At 41.4% G+C, this 20,482-nt stretch overlaps 1 protein-coding gene across 1 annotated transcript; it reads right to left on the bottom strand.

Moving 5' to 3' along the window:
- Positions 1 to 1,199: 1,199 nt before the first annotated feature.
- On the bottom strand, positions 1,200 to 20,113 carry twf1a (twinfilin actin-binding protein 1a). The gene is made up of 9 exons (XM_084334580.1): positions 20,010 to 20,113; positions 18,786 to 18,866; positions 17,899 to 18,077; positions 15,281 to 15,376; positions 15,037 to 15,141; positions 9,414 to 9,539; positions 8,606 to 8,756; positions 5,870 to 5,991; positions 1,200 to 2,487 (listed from the first exon to the last, which is right to left on the bottom strand). Exons 1-9 carry the CDS (start codon positions 20,032 to 20,034, stop codon positions 2,320 to 2,322), a joined length of 1,053 nt encoding a protein of 350 aa, XP_084190706.1. The 5' UTR covers positions 20,035 to 20,113; the 3' UTR covers positions 1,200 to 2,319.
- Between the last annotated feature and the right edge of the window lie 369 nt (positions 20,114 to 20,482).

The following is a 20,482-nucleotide window of genomic DNA, read 5'->3' as shown; positions in this document are numbered from 1 at the left end:
GATTTCCAGTTCCGCGTTGACGCTTCCAGGCCGCGTCTATTCGAATCCCAACCGGTTCATGCGTCGGCTACATGCTGTTAATAACACTGCATTATCGAGACAGCGCCCCTATGACGATCTGGCAATGAATTCCAAGAGTAGGGTAAATCTGCAGTGCCGCTCCGCTCTGTGACATTGAGTAGCCTCGGTTACAATGGAATAAAAGCCAAAACAACCTTGCAGTTGCAGTTACACTCCCCGCCAGCAGGGGGTGCTGCAGCCCCCGCCGCACCCCCAGTTGCCGCGTCCCTGTCTGCAACAGCGGGGGAGAGTCAGACTGAGAGAGAAGCAGCTGAGTGCTGCGATGTTTTGAGTGAGCATGGCCTATTGAATTGATTGATTGCTAATTTTATTACTGTACGCCTGGTTTCCAACTGGTTAAGTTTAGGCCCTCTAAAGTAGGTTTAAAAAAAAAAAAAAAAAAAAAAAAAGGCGAAGAAAACTTTTTTTCCCCTATAGGGCAAAGAAAACCTTTTAATTTGTTTTACCTACTTTCTATAGAAGCATCTAAGAATGAAGTTATATAGAAAGTAGGTCTGCATCCCCTTAACAATTGTGTGTATTGAGCCGTACTGTATTGTACCCATTCTGCATCTGGTAATAAAATGTTCAATCAATCATTCCAATAACACACAGTTGGATGTGTTAGTTTGTTGGATCCGTTGGATGCACTTCCGAGCTGCTTCCACATGGAGGCAACTTCTCTCAATCATTCCAATAACACACAGTTGGATGTGTTAGTTGGTTGGATGCACTTCCGAGCTGCTTCCACATGGAGGCAACTTGTCTTTTTTGTTGTTGTGGGAACTACTTTTTCTGGCGGATGGTTTTTTCAATAAATCTTCGATTAATGTGTGTTTATTGTATAGCAATAAGGTTGGATGAATGTGGCAGTTGTATAAAAGCATTACACCACTTGCAGTCGTGATTTGTGAACAATAAACCATGCCTAGGGGGGGTCTAACGACCACCCCTAGGCATGGTTTATTGTTCACAAACCACTCCTGCGCGTGATGTAATGCTTAATTATTTAATTTATTGACCGGTTTTGCACCCAATGCACCACTATAACATTAACATTAACATGATTATATTGGGCTGACCACCGCTACACACTTCAGAAGTTAAAATATGTTGCAAAAAGAACAAGAGGCTAGAAGCATGATTTAAATATTTTATTTTTTTCCTTTTTTTAAAAAGCATGATTTGTGATAAGAAAACAATTAAGACCAATACATGATTTTTTTTTCACCATTATGCCTTAGGAATGCAAAGGGATTTCCCCTTAAAAACACGAGGTGAGATAAGTTTGCCTAATAATCATCAGTAGACAAATGACAATGGAATAAATTCTAGACCACTGTTCCCTTCCCCCATAATCCAGCCGCTGGAGCCTGCGCGTGACCCGGCACAGCAAGAGCAGCTTCCTCAGTGGAAACCTCACGTCGATGGAACACGCTGGAAGCCTGTATCTTATGAGTTATTTTCTCTGTTCCTTTTACTGTGACAGTGAAGACGGCCAGCACAGACGAGACCTGTTTTTGTTTTGTTTAAATCACAGAGAATCACACACCCACAGTATAAACATGTACAGCACTTGCATAGAAAAATAGGTTTCTCAGCTGATGTGTTTTCTTTTGAATGTAAACCAGTTGTGTGTATACAAAAAGAAAAAAAATTGGAAAAGGGTAATTTTTCCAATATAAAAATGCACCGTTAAAATGAATCAATGACACAAGTGGAATTATTATATATTATCTTTTTCTGTTTTGTAGGGGGAAATCCTCATAGTTGTGCACGCAACGATCTTGAGACTAATGTTTCGATTGGTGTGAAACATAAAATTGACACCGACCGAAGGAATGCAAGGAAAGAATTCAAGCATGTGAGTTTTGACCACATTGGCACAACTTCACTTTAGTTGCATGTCAGAATCTCTTTTTTCTTTTCTTTTTCTCTGCAACAAGTGTAAAAACCTCTTTGAGATTTTTCTAGCCTTTTTCAAATCTTCGTGAAATACTTTGCAAATGCAGTAACATATACATATTATACTCGGTACATCTTCCATTTGGCAAGCTACAAATGGCAATTCTGAAGTGTGTGTCATTGCTCAGTTGTCCATGGTGTGCATAGTTCAGTCTCTGGGTGAACTTGGTGGGAATTTGAGGTTTTTTTTAATGAGTGCTGCTTCCAATAACCAACCAACCAACCCCCCCCTCCCCCATAGATCATTTGGAATGTTCCATTGTGGAGCGCATGGGGGGGGTGGCTGAGGTCCCTTTAGTCTTCCTCTTCACCCTCTCCTGGTGGTCTGGTGATGCGACGGCCACCCCTCTTCCCTGCGGGGCCTTTGGGCTTGGCGAAGGCTTGTTTGTGTGCGTGCTGCTTGGGATGGACCTCCTCATACAGGAAGTCAGCGGTCAGCTCGTCCCCGTTGTCTATCTCCAGCTGGGAGGCGGGGAAGAAGGAGAACAGGATAAGATTGGCTGTCAAGCTAACTTCCAACTTTTAAAAGATGCACTGTGAAAGATTTTCCAATTATTTGGAACACGGACCACCGATTCCATCATACACAATGGGCCTCATTCAACAATACTCTTATTATTTTTCTTATATTCTTGCTTACCTGTCTGTTAAGAGAACAATAAGAAAAGCCACCGCCACATTCATCAAGCCGTTCTTAAAGTCCAAATCTGTTCTTACCCAGGTTTTTTGAATGATGAATCCCACTCATTCTAAACGCGAATGCGCGTCCTCGCGCAAGTCATTTGCATACAGAGACACGCCTCGCAGGCTCATTATAATACGAGAGCCGTGTGCGAACTTGGGTCTGCATTGTATGAGCGGATCCCCCGGCCGTATTCAAGCGCTGGAGCGCTTTGCGATGGATCAAAATTAGATAGGAATCAAATGTATTGTCATCATACAGCACCTATAGCTATATAGTGGAATAGACTGTATTAATATAGTAGTAATATAATAGTAGTTGCGAGCTTCTGGCCACCTCCCGCAGTGCGCGCACACACGCGTACTGTATATACAGTACGTGCGAAATAAATCGTTCCAGCAAAGTAGGCTTTGTCAATACTGAACCGACTACTGTGCGCTTGTCAAGAGCCAATCGCACAGTAGGTTGGGAAATACTTAACGGTTAAGCAGCCACTCTTCTGGCTCTGCAAATAGATCTAGTCTGAATATCTCCGCATATAAGCCAGACTGGCAGTGCGCATACTATAGTACAGTGCGTGTTCCAAGTCAGACTGGATGGCAGATCTCTCTCAAATCCATTCTGAGAACAGAACGCAGTGCCCGCGACGCGGGTCAAAGTCAGTTGTTTATTTTATTTTTTACCGTTTGCATACGAGGTGGTCCGCAAATGTTCTTGATAACAATCTAGTGGTCCGCATAAACAAGAAGTTTGGGAACCACTGATAGACTATCTCTAAATATGCGTTCTATACTACGTATACAGTACTGTATATTTGTATGTCATAAATGTCATGATATATATCTGTATGTTGTGTATGTCATAAATGTCATTATGAATTGAAAATGGGGGACCCTGATGTAAACAAGACGAAAGTCTTTCTCTGGTCTGCCTCCCCTTAACAATTGTGTGTATTGAGCTGTACTGTATTGTACCCATTCTGCAATCTGTTAATAAAATCTTCAATCAGTGGCCTGGGCGGCCAGAGCATAACTGTTCTAACAGCAATATATAATCCATTTCAGACAGAACGCACGCAATAAGTTATAATAATAATAATTTATTGAAAAGTTCTGTATTTTTAAAGTCGTATTTGGGGCCAATTAACCAATGGTATGCTTTTTTAAATTTTATTTATTTTTTGGGTACGATTTTCTTATGGGTAAGAGTGCTCTCGACCACTCTTAGAATTTGGTCTTGCCTGAGAGAAAAGCAACAATAAGAAAACATTGCTGAATCCCAGGTAAGAACAAAAGAAGAAGAAATGCTAGTTAAGAACGAAATCTGTTCTTATATCGCTTCATGCATGAGGCCCAATGAATCTGGAATAAACATTGTTTAGTGGATAAGTCATTCCGCCTGGCCAGCAATGAGGACTGTACCTGCTTATATTTTTATGTAACCGACCTGAGGCGTGTTTACAACTGTCGCTTTCCCTCCAAGGGAAGCAACAGTTGTGATTGGAGGATCAAGAAAAGAGGGCAGGGTTTGAGATGAGCCGAGCCAATACAGTCCTCATTTCAAATGACAGGAAATTGTCATGATTTTATGCTGTCAAGCACAATCTTCCAGAGGGATATTTGAAGTTAATTAGCAAGAACCTATAAACACCATCCTTGGAAAAAGACTGCCATGAGTTACTGTATAAGACACACTCCATTCTGAATCCTGAGTTACTGTATAATAATAATGCAGGACCTTTTTAGAGAGGTCTTTATTCGGCATGCAACGACACAACGACATGCAATGGGCGGCACACACAGGAATACACAGGGTCGCCGATGCGATTGAGCTCTGCTCTTAACCCATCCCGTCCTTCCCCCCAAGGGCAGCCGGGTGCAGACAAGGCGTCGGCGAGGTACCGCGCCCGGGGACCAATCCAAGTGCTCCTGCCCGCCTTCGTCAGGGACACGACAGCGTCAGCGATCTGTTGTGCATGTTTTTCCATTGGGTTTCTCTTATCGGGGGGGGGGACCCTTTGCGAGCACGGGGAGAACATGTAAACTCCACACAGAAAGGCCTGGGAGATCCCCCACCTGGGTACCTGGCATCGCGGAAACCTGGTCCCCAAGCAGGAATCAAACCCTGGACCTTCTTGCTGTGAGGCGACAGTGTTAACCACTACACCACCGTGTCACACATATAAGATAAGACAGTCCATTCTGAACCCCGAGTTACTGTATAAGACAGTCCATTCTGAACCCCGAGTTACTGTATAAGAGTCTATTCTGAACCCTGAGTTACTGTATAAGACAGTCCATTCTGAACCCTGAGTTACTACCCAGAGTTACTGTATAAGACAGTCCATTCTGAACCCTGAGTTACTACCCAGAGTTACTGTATAAGACAGTCCATTCTGAACCCTGAGTTACTGTATAAGATAGTCCATTCTGAACCCAGAGTTACTGTATAAGACAGTCCATTCTGAACCCTGAGCGAGTTTGCGAGAAAATGCATTGCAGGTTCATGTTTTACAGCAGCAAGTCAAACACCAGTTCTGTTTATTTTTTATAGTTCACAGCAAATCAGCATGCAGTATTCAGGTCAGGTGACACAATATGGCTGCTATCTGGAACTGTGCAGTTGGCTCAAAGTAATATTTAAAGATTTTTCTTTTTACAAAATATTAGTGTGACGTGAGTTTATGTCCTTTAGGGCATAGCCAATAAGAGGAAAGCTGAAATTATTATGGTAACATAGCAAAAACGTGGCACAAAATCTGGTTCATGTGTAATCTTTAAATGTAATCTTTAAAGATGGATTTCTTTTGGACAAAATATTAGCATGGCATGAGTTGATGTCCATTAGGGCACAGCCAATGAGAGAAAAGCAGAAAATTACTCAGTTAACATAGCGGAAATGTGGCATGACATCTGGTTTATTTGCAATCTCTGTGGAGTTATCTACTTTTGCCCAAAAAAAGTTACCTTCAAATTTGAAATAAAAATGTTCATTAAAGTTTGATTTAGTAAATTACCTGTATTTTTATTATGTTCTTTTTACTTTACAAAATAATCTAACTGCAGTTTGATTGATATTACCGCAAAAGCAAAAACAATAAAATTTGTGAAAATGACATAGGTTATAGGTTTTTTTGCAAAGAAAAACATTTGGTTTCCCTACCTTTTTCTCAATCTCAATCTGGAGGTTGCTTTCCACCATGTCCACCAGGGGGTTTTTGCAGCTTGAGTAGAGCATCCTCTCTTTGATGCTACACGTGTACCCTGGCATGGAATAAATGAAGACTGCAAACGAACAAAGACCAGGAAATTATAATACCACTCATAGCTGTATGAAAGACGGGACAATGAGCATCGACACACAGTAATCAGCTTGGGGCATCAGGCATACCAGTATCATACCAATATCAGGATCTTGAAAGACCCCAGCCGCAAACTGTTTGAGCTCATGCCACCTGGGCCCTGTTCCTCGTACCTGGCTAACGTTCGGTTCCCCGACGTGCGATTTTCTAAATCACTATGACAACAGATCAAAACGTTTGAACCTGGTCGAGGGCAGGGTTTAGTTCAGTTAGCTTGATAACCTGCATGGCCACACCCTCGCAGTTAGCTCGATAACCTGCATGGCCACACCCTCGCAAAGAAATGCCAGCTCCCTTCCTGAAATAATTCTCAGTCTAGATCCCATTATACCATTCTGAATTATGTTTTTGTGCTTCGTTTTTCTAGAGGGGGCGTTTGAAATGTAAAATAATATACCTAAAATGCTCATAATAAATTAACTTTGTCCTAAATAATGCATGTCATAGCTATACGGCGCTCGCGAGGTGCGATATACACACTATGTGGTTATTTTAATAACGGATCATTGCAAATGTGAATCCCGCAGGATGTTTTTAATTAATGAAACCTATCGGGCGTTTGGCTCTGATTCGTTTCATATTCTCGGCTGTGGATGTATTTGCGCCCGGATTGTGTTTCATTCAAGCATAAATTGAAACATCTTCATGCGTGGATTGTGGATATGAATTTTTACGACGGATCGGAATATGTGGATTGTTGAATTGTCACTTGCACGTTATTGTGATATTGTAACTGGGATTAAAATGTTTGAGGAGATGCGCTGTTTGATTTGATGACGTGGACGTGAAAATGAATGAGCAATTGCAAGCCTTTGACGTTTTGATGAATTTTAGAAAATGCATTCATCTGTTCAAGCACTGTTAGTGTTATCGGATGATGAACAAGAAGGTGATTAACATGACTGGTGTCACTGGTATAAACCAAAGGTTAATCAATTCAATGCATGTATGAATGATGTCCGAAACAGATTAAAACCTGATTAATAGTGAAACTGTATAGCCTCCAAGCCTCTCTGACACGTTATTTCGGGGGTTGCGCCATGAAAACGTTGGGAACCATGTATTTATATATTATATATATAGTATCTATTAATTAGTATCAATTAGATACTCTTTGGGCTTGTTTTTGTCTAAAAGAGTTTAACTAATTATTTTCACTAGCAAGATCTCATTTGATTATTCATTCCATTAAGCCTACTGCCAGCAGGCACATTTAAAGAAATATAATCTGATTGATTGGGGTAATGAGGGACTTAAAATGTGCCTATAGATTATGCATTTAACTCGTCGGTGAGGCTATTGAGCCGTACTGTATTGTACCCATTCTGCAATCTTTTAATAAAGTTTTCAATCAATCAATGCCGTTAGAAAATCAGGATTTCTGCGATCGACACCTGCTGTCTTTTCAGGTGAGGCGGCCGCGCGCAATTATCCTGAGTATCAAGTCTGGTTCGAATTAACGAGAGTGAATCAGCGTTCGAGGAACAGGGAAAGCCTGGATTCAAACACTGGGTTAATTGAATCTGGATAATGGGACTTTTGATCGACTTAACAGCCAGGTACGGGGAATAGGGCCCTGGTAGATGGTACCGCAGTCTCAGAACATCCAAAAGAACACTGAACAGCTGCTTCCACCGGACAAACAGACTACTGACGGACACTCTAAAGTCTAAACTATCACATGAGCATAGCATACACACAAAGCACTTTGAGTGATTTACACACCACACAAGCACACTTACTACTACACACACTAGAATATATATATTATTTAATTATTGTTTATTTATTTAAATTTTATTTATCCACCGTCTTTTACCTTGTATTTTATAGTTTGTATAGATCGTTGTATATTGTCCTCTACAAATCTACTACGGATGAGAAGCTGGGAAAAACAAGCATCTCACGTTGGTCTGAATGTATGTACATTAACAAAAAAACTAAATGATATGAAAACAAATGTGCCAGGGATGCGTGTGGGAACCCCAGTGTAGGGTATAATCAGTGGTGGAAGAAGTACACAGTTCCTTTAACTTACTTAAGTAAAAGTAGAAATACCCAGATAAGCGAGTACTCTGGTAAAAGTAAAAGTCATCCATTCAAAATCCTACTTAAGTCAAATTAGAGAAGTATTTGATACTTTTAAGTATCTAAAGTAAAAGTATGCATTCTACATGATGTTCGTTTATTCCAGTCCGTGTGAGCATTCAAGCCTCGATCCATTGACCTCTATAGGTTATGTTAAAGTGGTATGTGGTCCAGTTATGCTGCTCTGATTACGTTCAACAATGAAGTGGGCAGGTTTCAAATGTGAAAGTTTGAAATAAATTCTTGCCACATTTTCTATGCAAAATCTTTTTTCTTCAAATTAACTAGTAGCTGATGGATTCAGATGAATGTAGTGGAGTAAAAAAAATAAGTGAAAGTAAAAAGTTCATAAATACTCACGTAAAGTACAAGTACCTCACAACAATTATACTTAAGTACGGTACTTGAGTACAAATACTTAGTTACTTTCTACCACTGGGTATAATCACCTGTGGACTCCAAGTAGTCGCCCTCATGGGAATGTTTGTAGAGGAAGAAGTGGTATCGTGCTGCGTCTTTGGGGATTCTCTTAGGAAGGTCCTTCAGCTCCGTCGGCTCAGTGTTGCACAACCTGATCAGCTCCTTTTCAAAGTCTACTTCCTGTTGACAAAAGCAAAAACTAAAATGACACCTAGACACCTAACCCAATCAACAAATCTCTTTGTGTGCTTCGTTGAATAGTTCTTTGATAACCAGAGAATTGGCAGACAACTCCGCCTTTGTACCAAAATCTGATCTTGTGACACGAGTCCTTTGAATTTCAAATGAGGAGTCAAAAATTTGACACCCACTGTTTTCTAGTAAACCGCTGCCAAAAAGCCCTTTGTTACGCCAAACAGCATCGATAGACGAGGACAGTATTCAACCAATTCACTCTGCAAATAAAAAGTTCACACCTCTGGCCCTGTTGAAAAATCCCATGACTTTTCCATGACTTCAAGGATCTAAACGTTTCCACTACCGTTAGCCTGGCTGTTGAAAAGTGCAAAGCATAAATACAGCTGCTAAATCAACATCTGCTGCCATGAATAATATCACAACAAGCTGTAAATTACATTCGGGTAGATTCCTCCTCACATTTTTAAGTATAAAAAGTTGTATTCCATGACTTCCCCTAAGATTGAAGATTGAATTTCAGACTTTCCTCATCTGGAATTAACGATGGCAAAATTGATATTCCGGAAATTCCACTGGGGAGCCCCGATGGGTGAACGGAACAGTGAGTCGCAGCCCGCAGGCCTATTGATTTCCACTCACCAGTTGAACATAGTTGACCAGCTTGTCCCTGAAGCGCTCGAGTGCCTCCACTGCGTCTCCGTGCATCGGGAACGCCACTCCTTGCAGGGTTTGCTGTTTGGTGTCCACACCGATGTCCGTCTGGACCTGAACACACACACACACACATCAGAAGAATGGACACACGACTTTCTATTGGGGATGCACAGTTAATACTATGTTAACATATCACAAATATGCTGTAAGTCATCTATAAATAATTAGTTAACGATACAATTTAAAAAAATAATTCATGAACAAATCATTAGCAAATTATTACATAATGATTTGTTGATACATTATGAAGTGGCTTTTGAGCCATTCAAAAGGATACAAAAAAGGATAAGGATTATCATATCACAAATATGTTGCAAGTCATCTACAAATGACTAGTTAATCATGAAATATTCATGAACAAATCATTAGTAAATGTTTACCTAATGATTTGTTGATATATTATGATATATATATTATTCCTCATCTCATAATGAACGAATCGTTGGTAGATGACTTACAACATAGTTGTGACATGTTAACAGAATTAAGATAAGATATCCCTTTATTAATCCCCTTGGGGACATTTGGGCATCATAGCAGCATGGGGGAGGGCAGGTACAGGTATGGGCATGGTAATAGTAGAAAGACATAAATATAGGCAATACAATTATAATAAAGATACAAATAAATAGTGTAAACAAAAATGTACTTCCACGCCGATGACATGTGTGGCTGTGACATTACTGTCTGCTCCACTGTCTGTGTGCGCGACTTGAACCATCATGCATGCGTGTACATTTGACACAAAGTCGGATATATGACATATATGAGATAATCGGCGCATCTAGTTTAAGCACAAATTAACTACGGCAAATCAGCCAATATAATCAGTGCATCTCCAATGTCCATGCTGTACACCTGCTTAAAATTATTTCAACTCAATCATATCATGAGTCAATTAATCAATGTTCCTTCTCGCGACAAATAGGACACTAATGGTGATTTTAATATTCAAATGACAGTCATTAGTGCCATAATCCAAAAGTAAAAGGTTTACAACTACTACAGGCAGCTCAAATGCTACAGCATAGAATAGGGATGAGCTGATGCCGATATTGATTCTGCTCACCCGATACTCAATATCCTCGTCAATTCCATCCTTTACGCGAAGAATGTATAAATATTGTAAAACACTTCACCTACACAGGGGGTCTCTGCACTACTGATAGTAGGAATCAATAACATTCGGTTAAACTATTCTTCCGGCTCCGATCCAGTTGTGACCGGATGATATATGATGATGAGGTGCTGGTTATATCAAGAGTGTCATGGCGCCTGTGTGTGTAATCACCTAGAAAACTGAGGATGCTGGAGGGGGATTACGCTGATGGATTGCATCTATTTTTAGCACCCCGTTCTGTCCAAACATGACTTGAGCCTCTGATGGATTCAACCTTGTGTACTAAAAGGACTGTTTTTGTCTTTCATTTTTTATTTATTTTTTATCTAGCCATTTAAGTTAAAAGACAGTAGTTTTTGGAGGGGCATGGATGATACACATTTCGAGGGCTTGTTTGCCTTCCAGCTGCAGAGATTAGCGACATACTATCTTCCGTACACAGCGGGGCACGTGTGTAAGGGTGAGGGAGGAATGCAACCCAGACTTCCCGTTTCACCTGTTTTGATTGGTTGGGTTACAAATGATGGAAACGGGGCTCCCCAAGTATCTCCTTTTATGGTGTGGTAAGACGGCTCTTGTTTATGTGGCAGGCCGGGGGAGTAGCAATTAAAGGACGTCGTTTCCTGAAAACAAGAGTTTCTTCTGCGTGTTTATAGGTCATTTCCCAAAATGTCCCAGAGAGTAAAAAAAAGATCAAAAGTGTCTTTCTTCACTTTCCGGCTGTCGGCTGTCCAGGCGACCAGAGCAGAGTATGACTCTATGCAACATTAACCCACTCATCTACATCCACATGCACACAATCACTTTAAACAAACACTCACTTTACACATTTTAAACACTACACCATATTTGATCTATACTTTCACTACATCCATACCTCATTTATGCATTTTTGTACCTCACTGTCTGCATTTTTACTTCATTGTGCTTTAGGTTGTACTTTAGTTGTATATTTGTATAGTGTTGGGACTTTATTCTTTTTACTTTACTGTATGAAGCACATTCTCAGGGGCTCATACGGAACCAAGCATTTCACTGTGATGTACATGTACTTTATGCGTGACAAATAAAACAAAACTTGAACTCGAGTAAACATCACTTGCATGGCGAGTGCAGGTTCAACCATCGAGCTATCACATTACAGTGTTTCCGCGGTCTCATCAATGCAGTAGTCGAGTGCCGGTGAAGCACACTGACCTTGCCCCCAAACAGTGCCAAGTGCACGCCGTGCAGAATCCTCAATGCAGAATACCCAATGAGCATTCGGCGTCAACTTTCACACATGGCTCTCCCAACGCGTTGCGTCTAATATCCGTCTGATCTACAACAGCTCTCTTTACTATCGCATCCTGTTTGCTTGCCTTGCAGGAGGTTTAAGGTGGGGGAACCAGCCTGTGTATAGACCTCAGAAGGAGCCTAATAGATTCATCCCTGCCAACATCCTGCTGTTCCGACGCATCAGCATCTTCTGTGCCGGGTTGTTTGTGCCGGGCGAGCTTATGCACCACTTGTTCCGCCGCTGCTGACCTTGAGTCGTTTGCGAGGATGCATTACTAGACCTTCGTTGACACACAAAGCAATGTCTCTATGGGGTTTTACATCATATACTTATCAGCAGGACATGAGATTAGGAGGAATACCACTGAGCCGTGATAGAAGCCACTTTTGCCAAGGAAACATCAGTGCTCCGGACGCCTCTTTAAAACAAAGTCTCATTTCATTTATTTTCCATGCAGTTTTCCCTTCCACGTTTTTCTTCCTCATAGTGAAACTGAGACCAAGATGTGGTACAATCCACACCCATTCAAAAACACCAACATATTGGCTTTTATCGTCACACCCAAAAACCCTGCCCCACCCCCTGAGACACACCCAGAAACTGTCATCCCAGTTTTCTATTGTTCTAACCCAGTTTCCTATTGTTCTAGTGCATTCAAACTGTGGGTGTTTTCACACTTGGGCCTGTTCCAGCCTCTCAAAATGGACACAGACCTTGACTCAGCATTTTCTTTGCTTGTGTGAACGCTCCAAGCGAACTCAGACCCACACAAATCGATAATTTAACAATGTATATTTCAGCTTGGATTTGAGTGATGAAATAGATGAGCACATACTTATTATGGAGGGTTTTGAATTCCAAATAGTAGGACCTCTAAATCTTATACTGAACTGACCTAATGTTGTGCGGAAGAAATTTCGATGAATATTGTTTAATTGCCTTGTTGGATATGAATGAATACTGGAGTTTGATATGAAAAAATTATGGAAAACAATAGGAAATAAATCTAAGTGAACTCATTCAGTGCCGGAGCTTAATCCATGAGATGGCACTAGAACGCCACTGCTTTAATCAATGGGGGGACTGCGAGATTTGCGAGTGCTTAAAATATATCTTAAATTATAGCTATGGGTCTAATACACCCGTCGATTATCAGTGAGTTGCTTCCAGTGAACATGTACAAAACTGATACATTTCCGTTTTATACCGTTTTGAATAAGAGTATAGTTTTGGTGATTTCTAGTAATCCCAGGAAAAGACGCGATAATAGCCCTTTAGTGGAATACACAAAACATGTTGTAATTTTTTGCCCGATTATCGAATCTTCCTGAAATCAACGCTAGATCATAATTATTATCGTATTACCTCGTGCAAGAATGAAAAGAGCCCTGGACTGTATTTAAATCCCGCCCGCACGGCTCGGATCGTCCCAGAAAAGAAACTACACCATTCCCAGTGGAGTGCAATACCAGCTGGAAGGCATAGGCGACGGTATTTGCCCTTTTGCGAGCTCAGACCCATTCCCAACGATAACATCAGACTGGATGGATGAAAATGAATGGATATCGCTAATAAAAGAAATAACGATTACAACCCGACTATACTCGTGATTGGCGGTCAAGCGATGGCGAGTTAACCTGACTCATCGTGGGTGGCGCTGAATGAGTTAAAAGTGCAGTTAAACATAAAAATACATATGCATTAATCAAAGATTGATAGTATTTTAACTTGCTTAAAAAGAGGAGCAGATGGGTTCAAGGTGATTAGAAGTAGTGGCAAGCCTTATGAATTTATTTTGCAATATAAAAAGTTTATGAAGAGAAGTAGGAAAAGTACTGGCCCAAATAATATTACAATATGATAAATATGGGTATATCAAACTATAATAAAGTGTCAAAAGACAGGAGCGATTCACAAGAGAAGAAATCCTTCTAATAATGCCATATGATTTCATAACTTTTTTGCAAACTAGCTCAATATGATTTTTCCATGTAAGTTCTATGCCATATCTTGACTTTGTCCATTTTGCTGCAGTCTATTTTATGCTCATTTTTCATTTTTACTGCAGAGCACTTTGAGCTGCAATTCTTGTATGAAAGGTGCTATACAAATAAAGTGTATTATTATTATTATTCAGTGTTGGGAGCTGGTTTATTGATGAAATTAAAGCGCAAGTTGGCCGACGTTCGCGGTAAATATCTTGTATAATTATTGCATACATATCGAGTGTTCAATAGAGCCTTATTCCCAGGAACACTATTTTCAAACAGCACGACAGAGATAAATAGTGGGCTGCAGCAACTGTGAAATTAGCTAATGTCATTATTCAAAAGTTACCATCAGCATTATGGCTTCTACGACACGTCAACAGTGTCATGGACAGGCTGGAGTGTCATGGCGATCCAGCAGTCATACTCCAGGTCCATTCAATGACTGTACTCAACCAAACACTATTCCATGATCCTACTTGAGGAATGCGTGCAGGTGCAGTGTTTGCGGCCGGGATCATCTCAAGACAACAAATGCCCATGTGAACCTTCGATGACTATGCGAAAAAAGACCCATTACAAGGAGATTACCATGACACACTGTTAAGGGACCTCTCCATCTATTCCAGTTCTGTGTTACGCTACAGCCAATCACAGCCTTTCTTTTCAAATTTGACTAAAATAAGAATACACAAATGTGAGATAATCTTTTATTACTAGTTATCTTCTGATATATTTAGTCAGTTTACACATTTTAAAGGACTAGTCGTGTTTGAACAACAATACAACCGATCAAATTCAATAATACATGTATCTTTCAGCCTAATGATAACAAAGCACAAACTGCTTTCCAGAACAGCCATAAAGAGTCCGAGTTGAGCAGAAAGATGAATGCATGAAGAGAAAGTGGACCAAGATCATCAGAGCAGAAGTAGAAAAATATCAGAGTTCTCTTTCAAAACCGAAAGTTAATTTCCTCTTGGTCAGGTTTTTGGTCCACTAAAAAAAAGACAGTCTGGTTTGTTTAAAAAGGGATTATATGTGAAAACATCGCATCAGACTATGAATAGCCACTGATGTACACTATGTCTCGAGTGAGGTGTCATCAAATAGACATGGTGGTCAGGAGAGGAAGTCGTGTGTGTGTGTGTGCGTGTATACCTCGTTGAGTTTAATCCGTCTCAGTTCCTCCTCTGCAGCAGTGAGGGGCAGGGGGGCGGCCTGTAAGGTCAGGTACTTCTTATAGCCACTGAGAGTCACTTCGTCCTGAAGTGGAGGTGAATCAAACCATGTAGCGTTAACGCCTGAAGCATCACACTCCATCCTCACTCATCACTTCTCACAGACAAATAAGCACAACCCCATTTCTTTGGAGAATAATACAACGGCGATAACTCTAACAGACCTTGGTGGTTCCGAAGATCTCTTCTTTGATGTGCCCGCCGCCAAACTCCTTCTTCACTGTGGCTCTGGTAGCAGCATATAGCATTTTATGTCGCACCTGTTAATATATGGGAAATGTCAAGAGTGTATTTGAATTCAACAGTGGTGATGACTGACAGTTGAATCACATTCAAGATATTGACACAATGTAATTTAAATCAGATTTGTGTTACAGGATACTTCTATGATGGCCTCTTTTCTTGGAAAAACATCACTTGCTTTAATGCCTTGTCAGGTGAACTTAGTCTGAATAAGCACAGCTGAAACATACATGAGCCCAGTTGAAACATACATAAACCCAGCTGAAACATACATTAGCACACTAGCACAGCTGAAACATACATAAGCACAGCTGAAACATACATAAGCAAATCTGAAACATACATAAGCCCATCTGAAACATGCATAGACCCAGTTGAAACATACATAAGCCCATCTTAAACATGCATAAGCCCATCTGAAACATACATAAACCCAGCTGAAACATACATAAGCCAATTTCCACATTTTAGTTGAGATCTTGACGTGTGCAAAGGTTTTGAAATCCCTGCAGCTTCCAAACAAGCCTGAACCTGTGGCCCGCTGCCTGGAGTTGTGGGCAGGAATGTTGAGCCCAGCCCTCATCCCCGTCGGGATTTCATACTTCTGTCTGCCTTTCGGTCCTTTTAGAATTGTATTCTTGTCACTTTAAAACCGTCAATTCCCATGGTATTATACCACAACAACACAAAGAGTTTCACCAAGTGGCAAGTTACAAAAAGAATGCAGGTGCCTAGGTGAAAATGAACCAGGTGAGAGTTTGCCAAAACCAAACACTGTTTACACTGCAGAGCAAGTGTAATTTGCAATTTGCATATAGGAAGAGTGTAGGAGTCGATGATGCACTGATTTATATGTTGCACCAAATGTATAGCCACCTTGAATCGACTGCCAGCTCTGTTAGGGTAATGTTCTTTGATTTTTCTAGCGCCTTCAATACAATCCAGCCACATATCCTAGCAAACAATGATTCAGCTTAAACTGCACAACTCAACCATCTCTTGGTGCATTAAATATCTTGTTCCTCGACCTCAGTTTGTCAGGCTGGACAAAAACTGGAGCCCCCCAGGGAACAGTTTTGGCGCCCTTCCTCTTTGTTCTTTATACTGCGGACTGCAGACATAGCGAGGCCATGTGCCATATGCAAAAAAAGTCAGACGATACTGCGCTGGTCGGTCTCATCAACAAAGGCGATGACCAAGCCTATAAAAAGGAGATTGACTCATTTGTCCACTGGTGCGATGCCAACTTCTTGGAATTAAACATCGAAAAAACCAAGGAGTTGGTCATCAACTTCAGTAGGAAGAAGGTGAATGTCTCTCCTGTCATCATTAGGGGGCAGGAGGTTGAAATAGTCCAGTCCTATAGATACCTTGGCGTTCACCTGGACGGTAAGCTGGACTGGAAGCAGAACACAGATGCTGTGTTTAAAAAAGCCCAGTCTCTGCTCTTTCATGAGAAAACTTTGTTCTTTCGACATCAGCAGGTCACTTCTCTATGTATTCTACCAAGGTATCCTGGCTAGTGTCCTGTTCAATGCTGTTCTCTGCTGGGGGGGGCAGCATCACTGTTTCGGACAAAAACCATATAAATAAAATCATTAAAAAGGCTGGCTCAGTGATTGGCCTTCCTCCTGATTCCCTGGAGATCACCATAGCCAAGCGAACCAGGACTAAACTGAACACCATTTTATCTTTTGTAGGCCACCCACTGTTTAGTATTTTCAATGCTCTGCGAAGCTCATTTAGTAACAGATTGTTGATGCCTCAATACTCTACTGAGCTATTGAGACGGTCCTTTGTACCTGCTGCGGTAAAAAAAAAATAACGAACACCGATAGCACTGTGATAAGAGGCTCTCCTATTGTGTTGTGTATCCTGTAATGTATTGTATCATGTAACTGTGTCTTTCATGTTTGTATATGTGTATTCGCTCTGGTGGCAAACCATGTTTCCCCTCGGGGATTAAGAAATAAACCATACCATACCAAGGGCACAATGAAAGCAAACCTACTCCAACCAGGGTCAACTGTACAAGAGGGGAGAGGCATTGGGCTAACTCACACGGATGTGCTATGCTATTTAGAGAACGTATCCCTATTCAGATAAAACTCCCAAGCTTTTCATCACGTACACTCCAAGGCTACGTGTAACCACGATGTAATTAGTGATGGCACCAATGCCATCTCGTCTATGCGGGCTCCAGTCCTCTCAGAGGCAAACATGGAGTGAGTGGGCACTGGGCACTGAATTGTTTAGAACGGATGGCCAGAGACAAGTGGGTAGGACCGTACTCTTTGACCTAACGGTGGGAGTGACAGTTGAACCACTGTCCATGTGCGCTCAATAAACTGGAGCCGGTCTTCCCAGTCACGGGAACATTTCAACTGGAGCAATGGAAGGGATCAGTGTGTGTGTTCCCACCGTAGTTTCCAATGCCGGGGACCGGGAGGCTGGCTTCAATATATTCAATGCACCTGGGCAGTGGCTTCATGGTCTCATTTCATTAGTAACATCTCTATGACTGGAGACAATTCCTTACGGCAGACATGTCCGGGGACCAGGCCAGGAAGATCCATTCGTATCCCTGGTTGTTGCTGGAGTCCAGCCGGTACAGGATGTAACACGGCACGTCATCCTCCAGGAGGGGCAGCAGCAGGGAGTCGTACTCCTCGTCCCACTGCTGGGACGCGTGCCTCGTAGTGCCCATCGCCAACCGCTCTAAAAAAAAACACATGTGTGACAAACAGACCTTCAGTGGTGCGTTGTGCTCGAGACTGCAGGGTTCCACCCATATATCAGTTTGCGGCTACGTATTCAGATATTGAAAATGCCGGTATCGTGTGAAACTGAAGATCACAAGGAATCCGTCGATACCGTCGATCTCTTCATGCTGCCCAGACGGGGGCTAAAAAGGGCTCTTCAAAAGTCCAGAAGATATAGGAAAGAATACCGAAATATTTTATATCCAAAGGTTAGCAATAAATGTAGGCTAATGTTTATCTAGAAGTTAATTCATTGAGACAGTGGGCTGCCTGAATGCCACTCAAATGTGTTTTGGGAGAGTTGTTTATTTTCTATGTCTATTCAGTGTATTCAAAGTCTAGAGCCTGCTGGTAACTCCATGGGATTTTAGGCTAAATGTATTGTTCAAATCTTTGTATGAGTTGTTATGTGTTCATTTAGGGTTTGTGTTACTGTACATTTTCACACTTTTCCCTTTTTATTTTCTGCAATTGATTACTGGTCAGTGGTCACATATGTGGGCTATCAGCCTCCTTGATTCATATGGCAGCATCAGCCCTGAAAACCCCATATTGGTCTAACCCTACTTGATTGACATAGATGTCCGCTGTTTTTACATCAAATGTCCCTTTCTTTGGTCAAATCAGAGGAGGTAATAATGACAAACAAACACAGCCAACTTACCATCATCAATAACTATCTTTAAGACTCTATATTCGTCTCCACTCCTGGCATTGGCAAAGATGTCCCTCACATCGTTGCCCGCTGAGAAAAGATAATTGAATGGGTTAGTTTTGTGTTTTAAGAGAAATTGGTACAGCCTACACTAGACCATTTTAGACCGGAAATGTACATTTCAGAGTAAAAGCCTCAGAAAATGTACTATAAGACAATGTGCCATTATAAAACATGCAATTATCTTCTCATTTAGCTACAAGATCCATCACTGCTGCCTTTGCACAAATTTCTATTTGAGTAGAGTAGAGAAGGGTGTCAGCCAGGTTACATTATTGTACACAGCTTCCTCTGTTTTGACCACCATGACATGCCACACAAGCTATCAAGGTCACCATACATAAGCATATCAACAGCTTTGCACCTGAAGCTAATTGTGTTAAGTAAGTGTACGAAGACGACTCCTCGCGCATACACGTCAGACTGATTATGGTCTGTTTCTGGCAAGCAGCTAGTTAACATTGTAATAAAAAATTCTCATTTCAACTGCTGCAATGACTCAATGTTTAGTTTGGAACATAACCTAAGTAACAAGTCGGTAGAGGTGGTGATTGATTGATTGAAAACACGTTATTAACAGATTGCAGAATGGGTACAATACAGTACAGCTCAATACACACAATTGTTATGGGGATGCAGACCAGAGAAAGACTTTCGTCTTGTTTACATCAGGGTCCCCCATTTTCAATTCATCAGTGCTGTAGGCCCCATCATTCTGGACTCTGTGTTCATAAACAGAGAGCCAGTCTGTACAGGTAGAGCATTAATATTACATGTGTAGGCCAGCTGTGTACAGTGTGATTGAATGAAGGCGTTGCCCACAACCATTCCGAAGGCTCCCTACAACAAGATGATCGCTTCCTGGTCTGCAAAGTCTGTGAGCCTTTACTACCAGAGCCGAGGACAATTAGTCAATTGGATGAAGACGCGACGTATAATAATTAATAACAGTCAGATAAATCCAGAGGCACCGTCGGTGCAGGAGAGCTACTGCTGATGATCACACACTTCAGATTATAAAGCTAACGCTATGGCGAAGTGCTAACGTCAACGTAGTAGCGCTAGCTTTCCTGCGATATGATTTGAACTCCGTGTACAAAGTTGACAAGGAATCAGACACAAATGGTGCCAAGATATCTCGTGAAAGATTAAATGAAAGATAAATACAGATACCTTGAATGCCCGTCTGATGTGACATTGTGCCTTTTAATCGTACGCGGCTGTGTGGTGAATCTGGGCACTGGGCAGCGGCGGAAGGCAGGGAGTCAGGAAGTGGACTACAGAGACACGCCCCGCCCCCACGTGACGGCATCATCGTGGACTACAGAGACACGCCCCGCCCCCACGTGTCGTCATCATCAACATCACGATCACGTGCTCAAACATAATGCTCATAAAAGCACCCGTGATTGATTTATCAACATTTCGTTTAAATTAGTATACAGCTATGGATGGATTAAGGGTATGTTATGATTGGTTTATTTTATTCACATTTATTTTATTAATAATTAAATGGCAGTGACACTGTGCGGAAAAAAAGTATATTACATCTTGTCCAATAAGTCTGATCCAAAAAGGCCAAAGGGAAAGTTAGAATCAGTAATAGCAGATTGATGTTATGGTAGCCTATTGCCTATGCCCCGACA

Source organism: Notolepis coatsorum (assembly GCF_963971535.1).
Source record: "Notolepis coatsorum genome assembly, chromosome: 18".
Lineage (NCBI taxonomy): Eukaryota > Metazoa > Chordata > Actinopteri > Aulopiformes > Paralepididae > Notolepis > Notolepis coatsorum.
Note: the sequence above shows the minus strand (reverse complement) of the source record. Positions and strands in the feature narration are given on the sequence as shown.

Excerpts from the sequence above, each read along its gene's own strand:
- twf1a (XM_084334580.1), bottom strand. The coding sequence starts at position 20,034 with ATGTCACATCAGACGGGCATTCAAG. Across the intron at positions 9,540-15,036 it reads GACGGATTAAACTCAACGAG|GTCCAGACGGACATCGGTGT; the intron begins GTATACACGCAC and ends GTGTGTGTTCAG. Across the intron at positions 8,757-9,413 it reads TGGTCAACTATGTTCAACTG|GAAGTAGACTTTGAAAAGGA; the intron begins GTGAGTGGAAAT and ends TTTTGTCAACAG.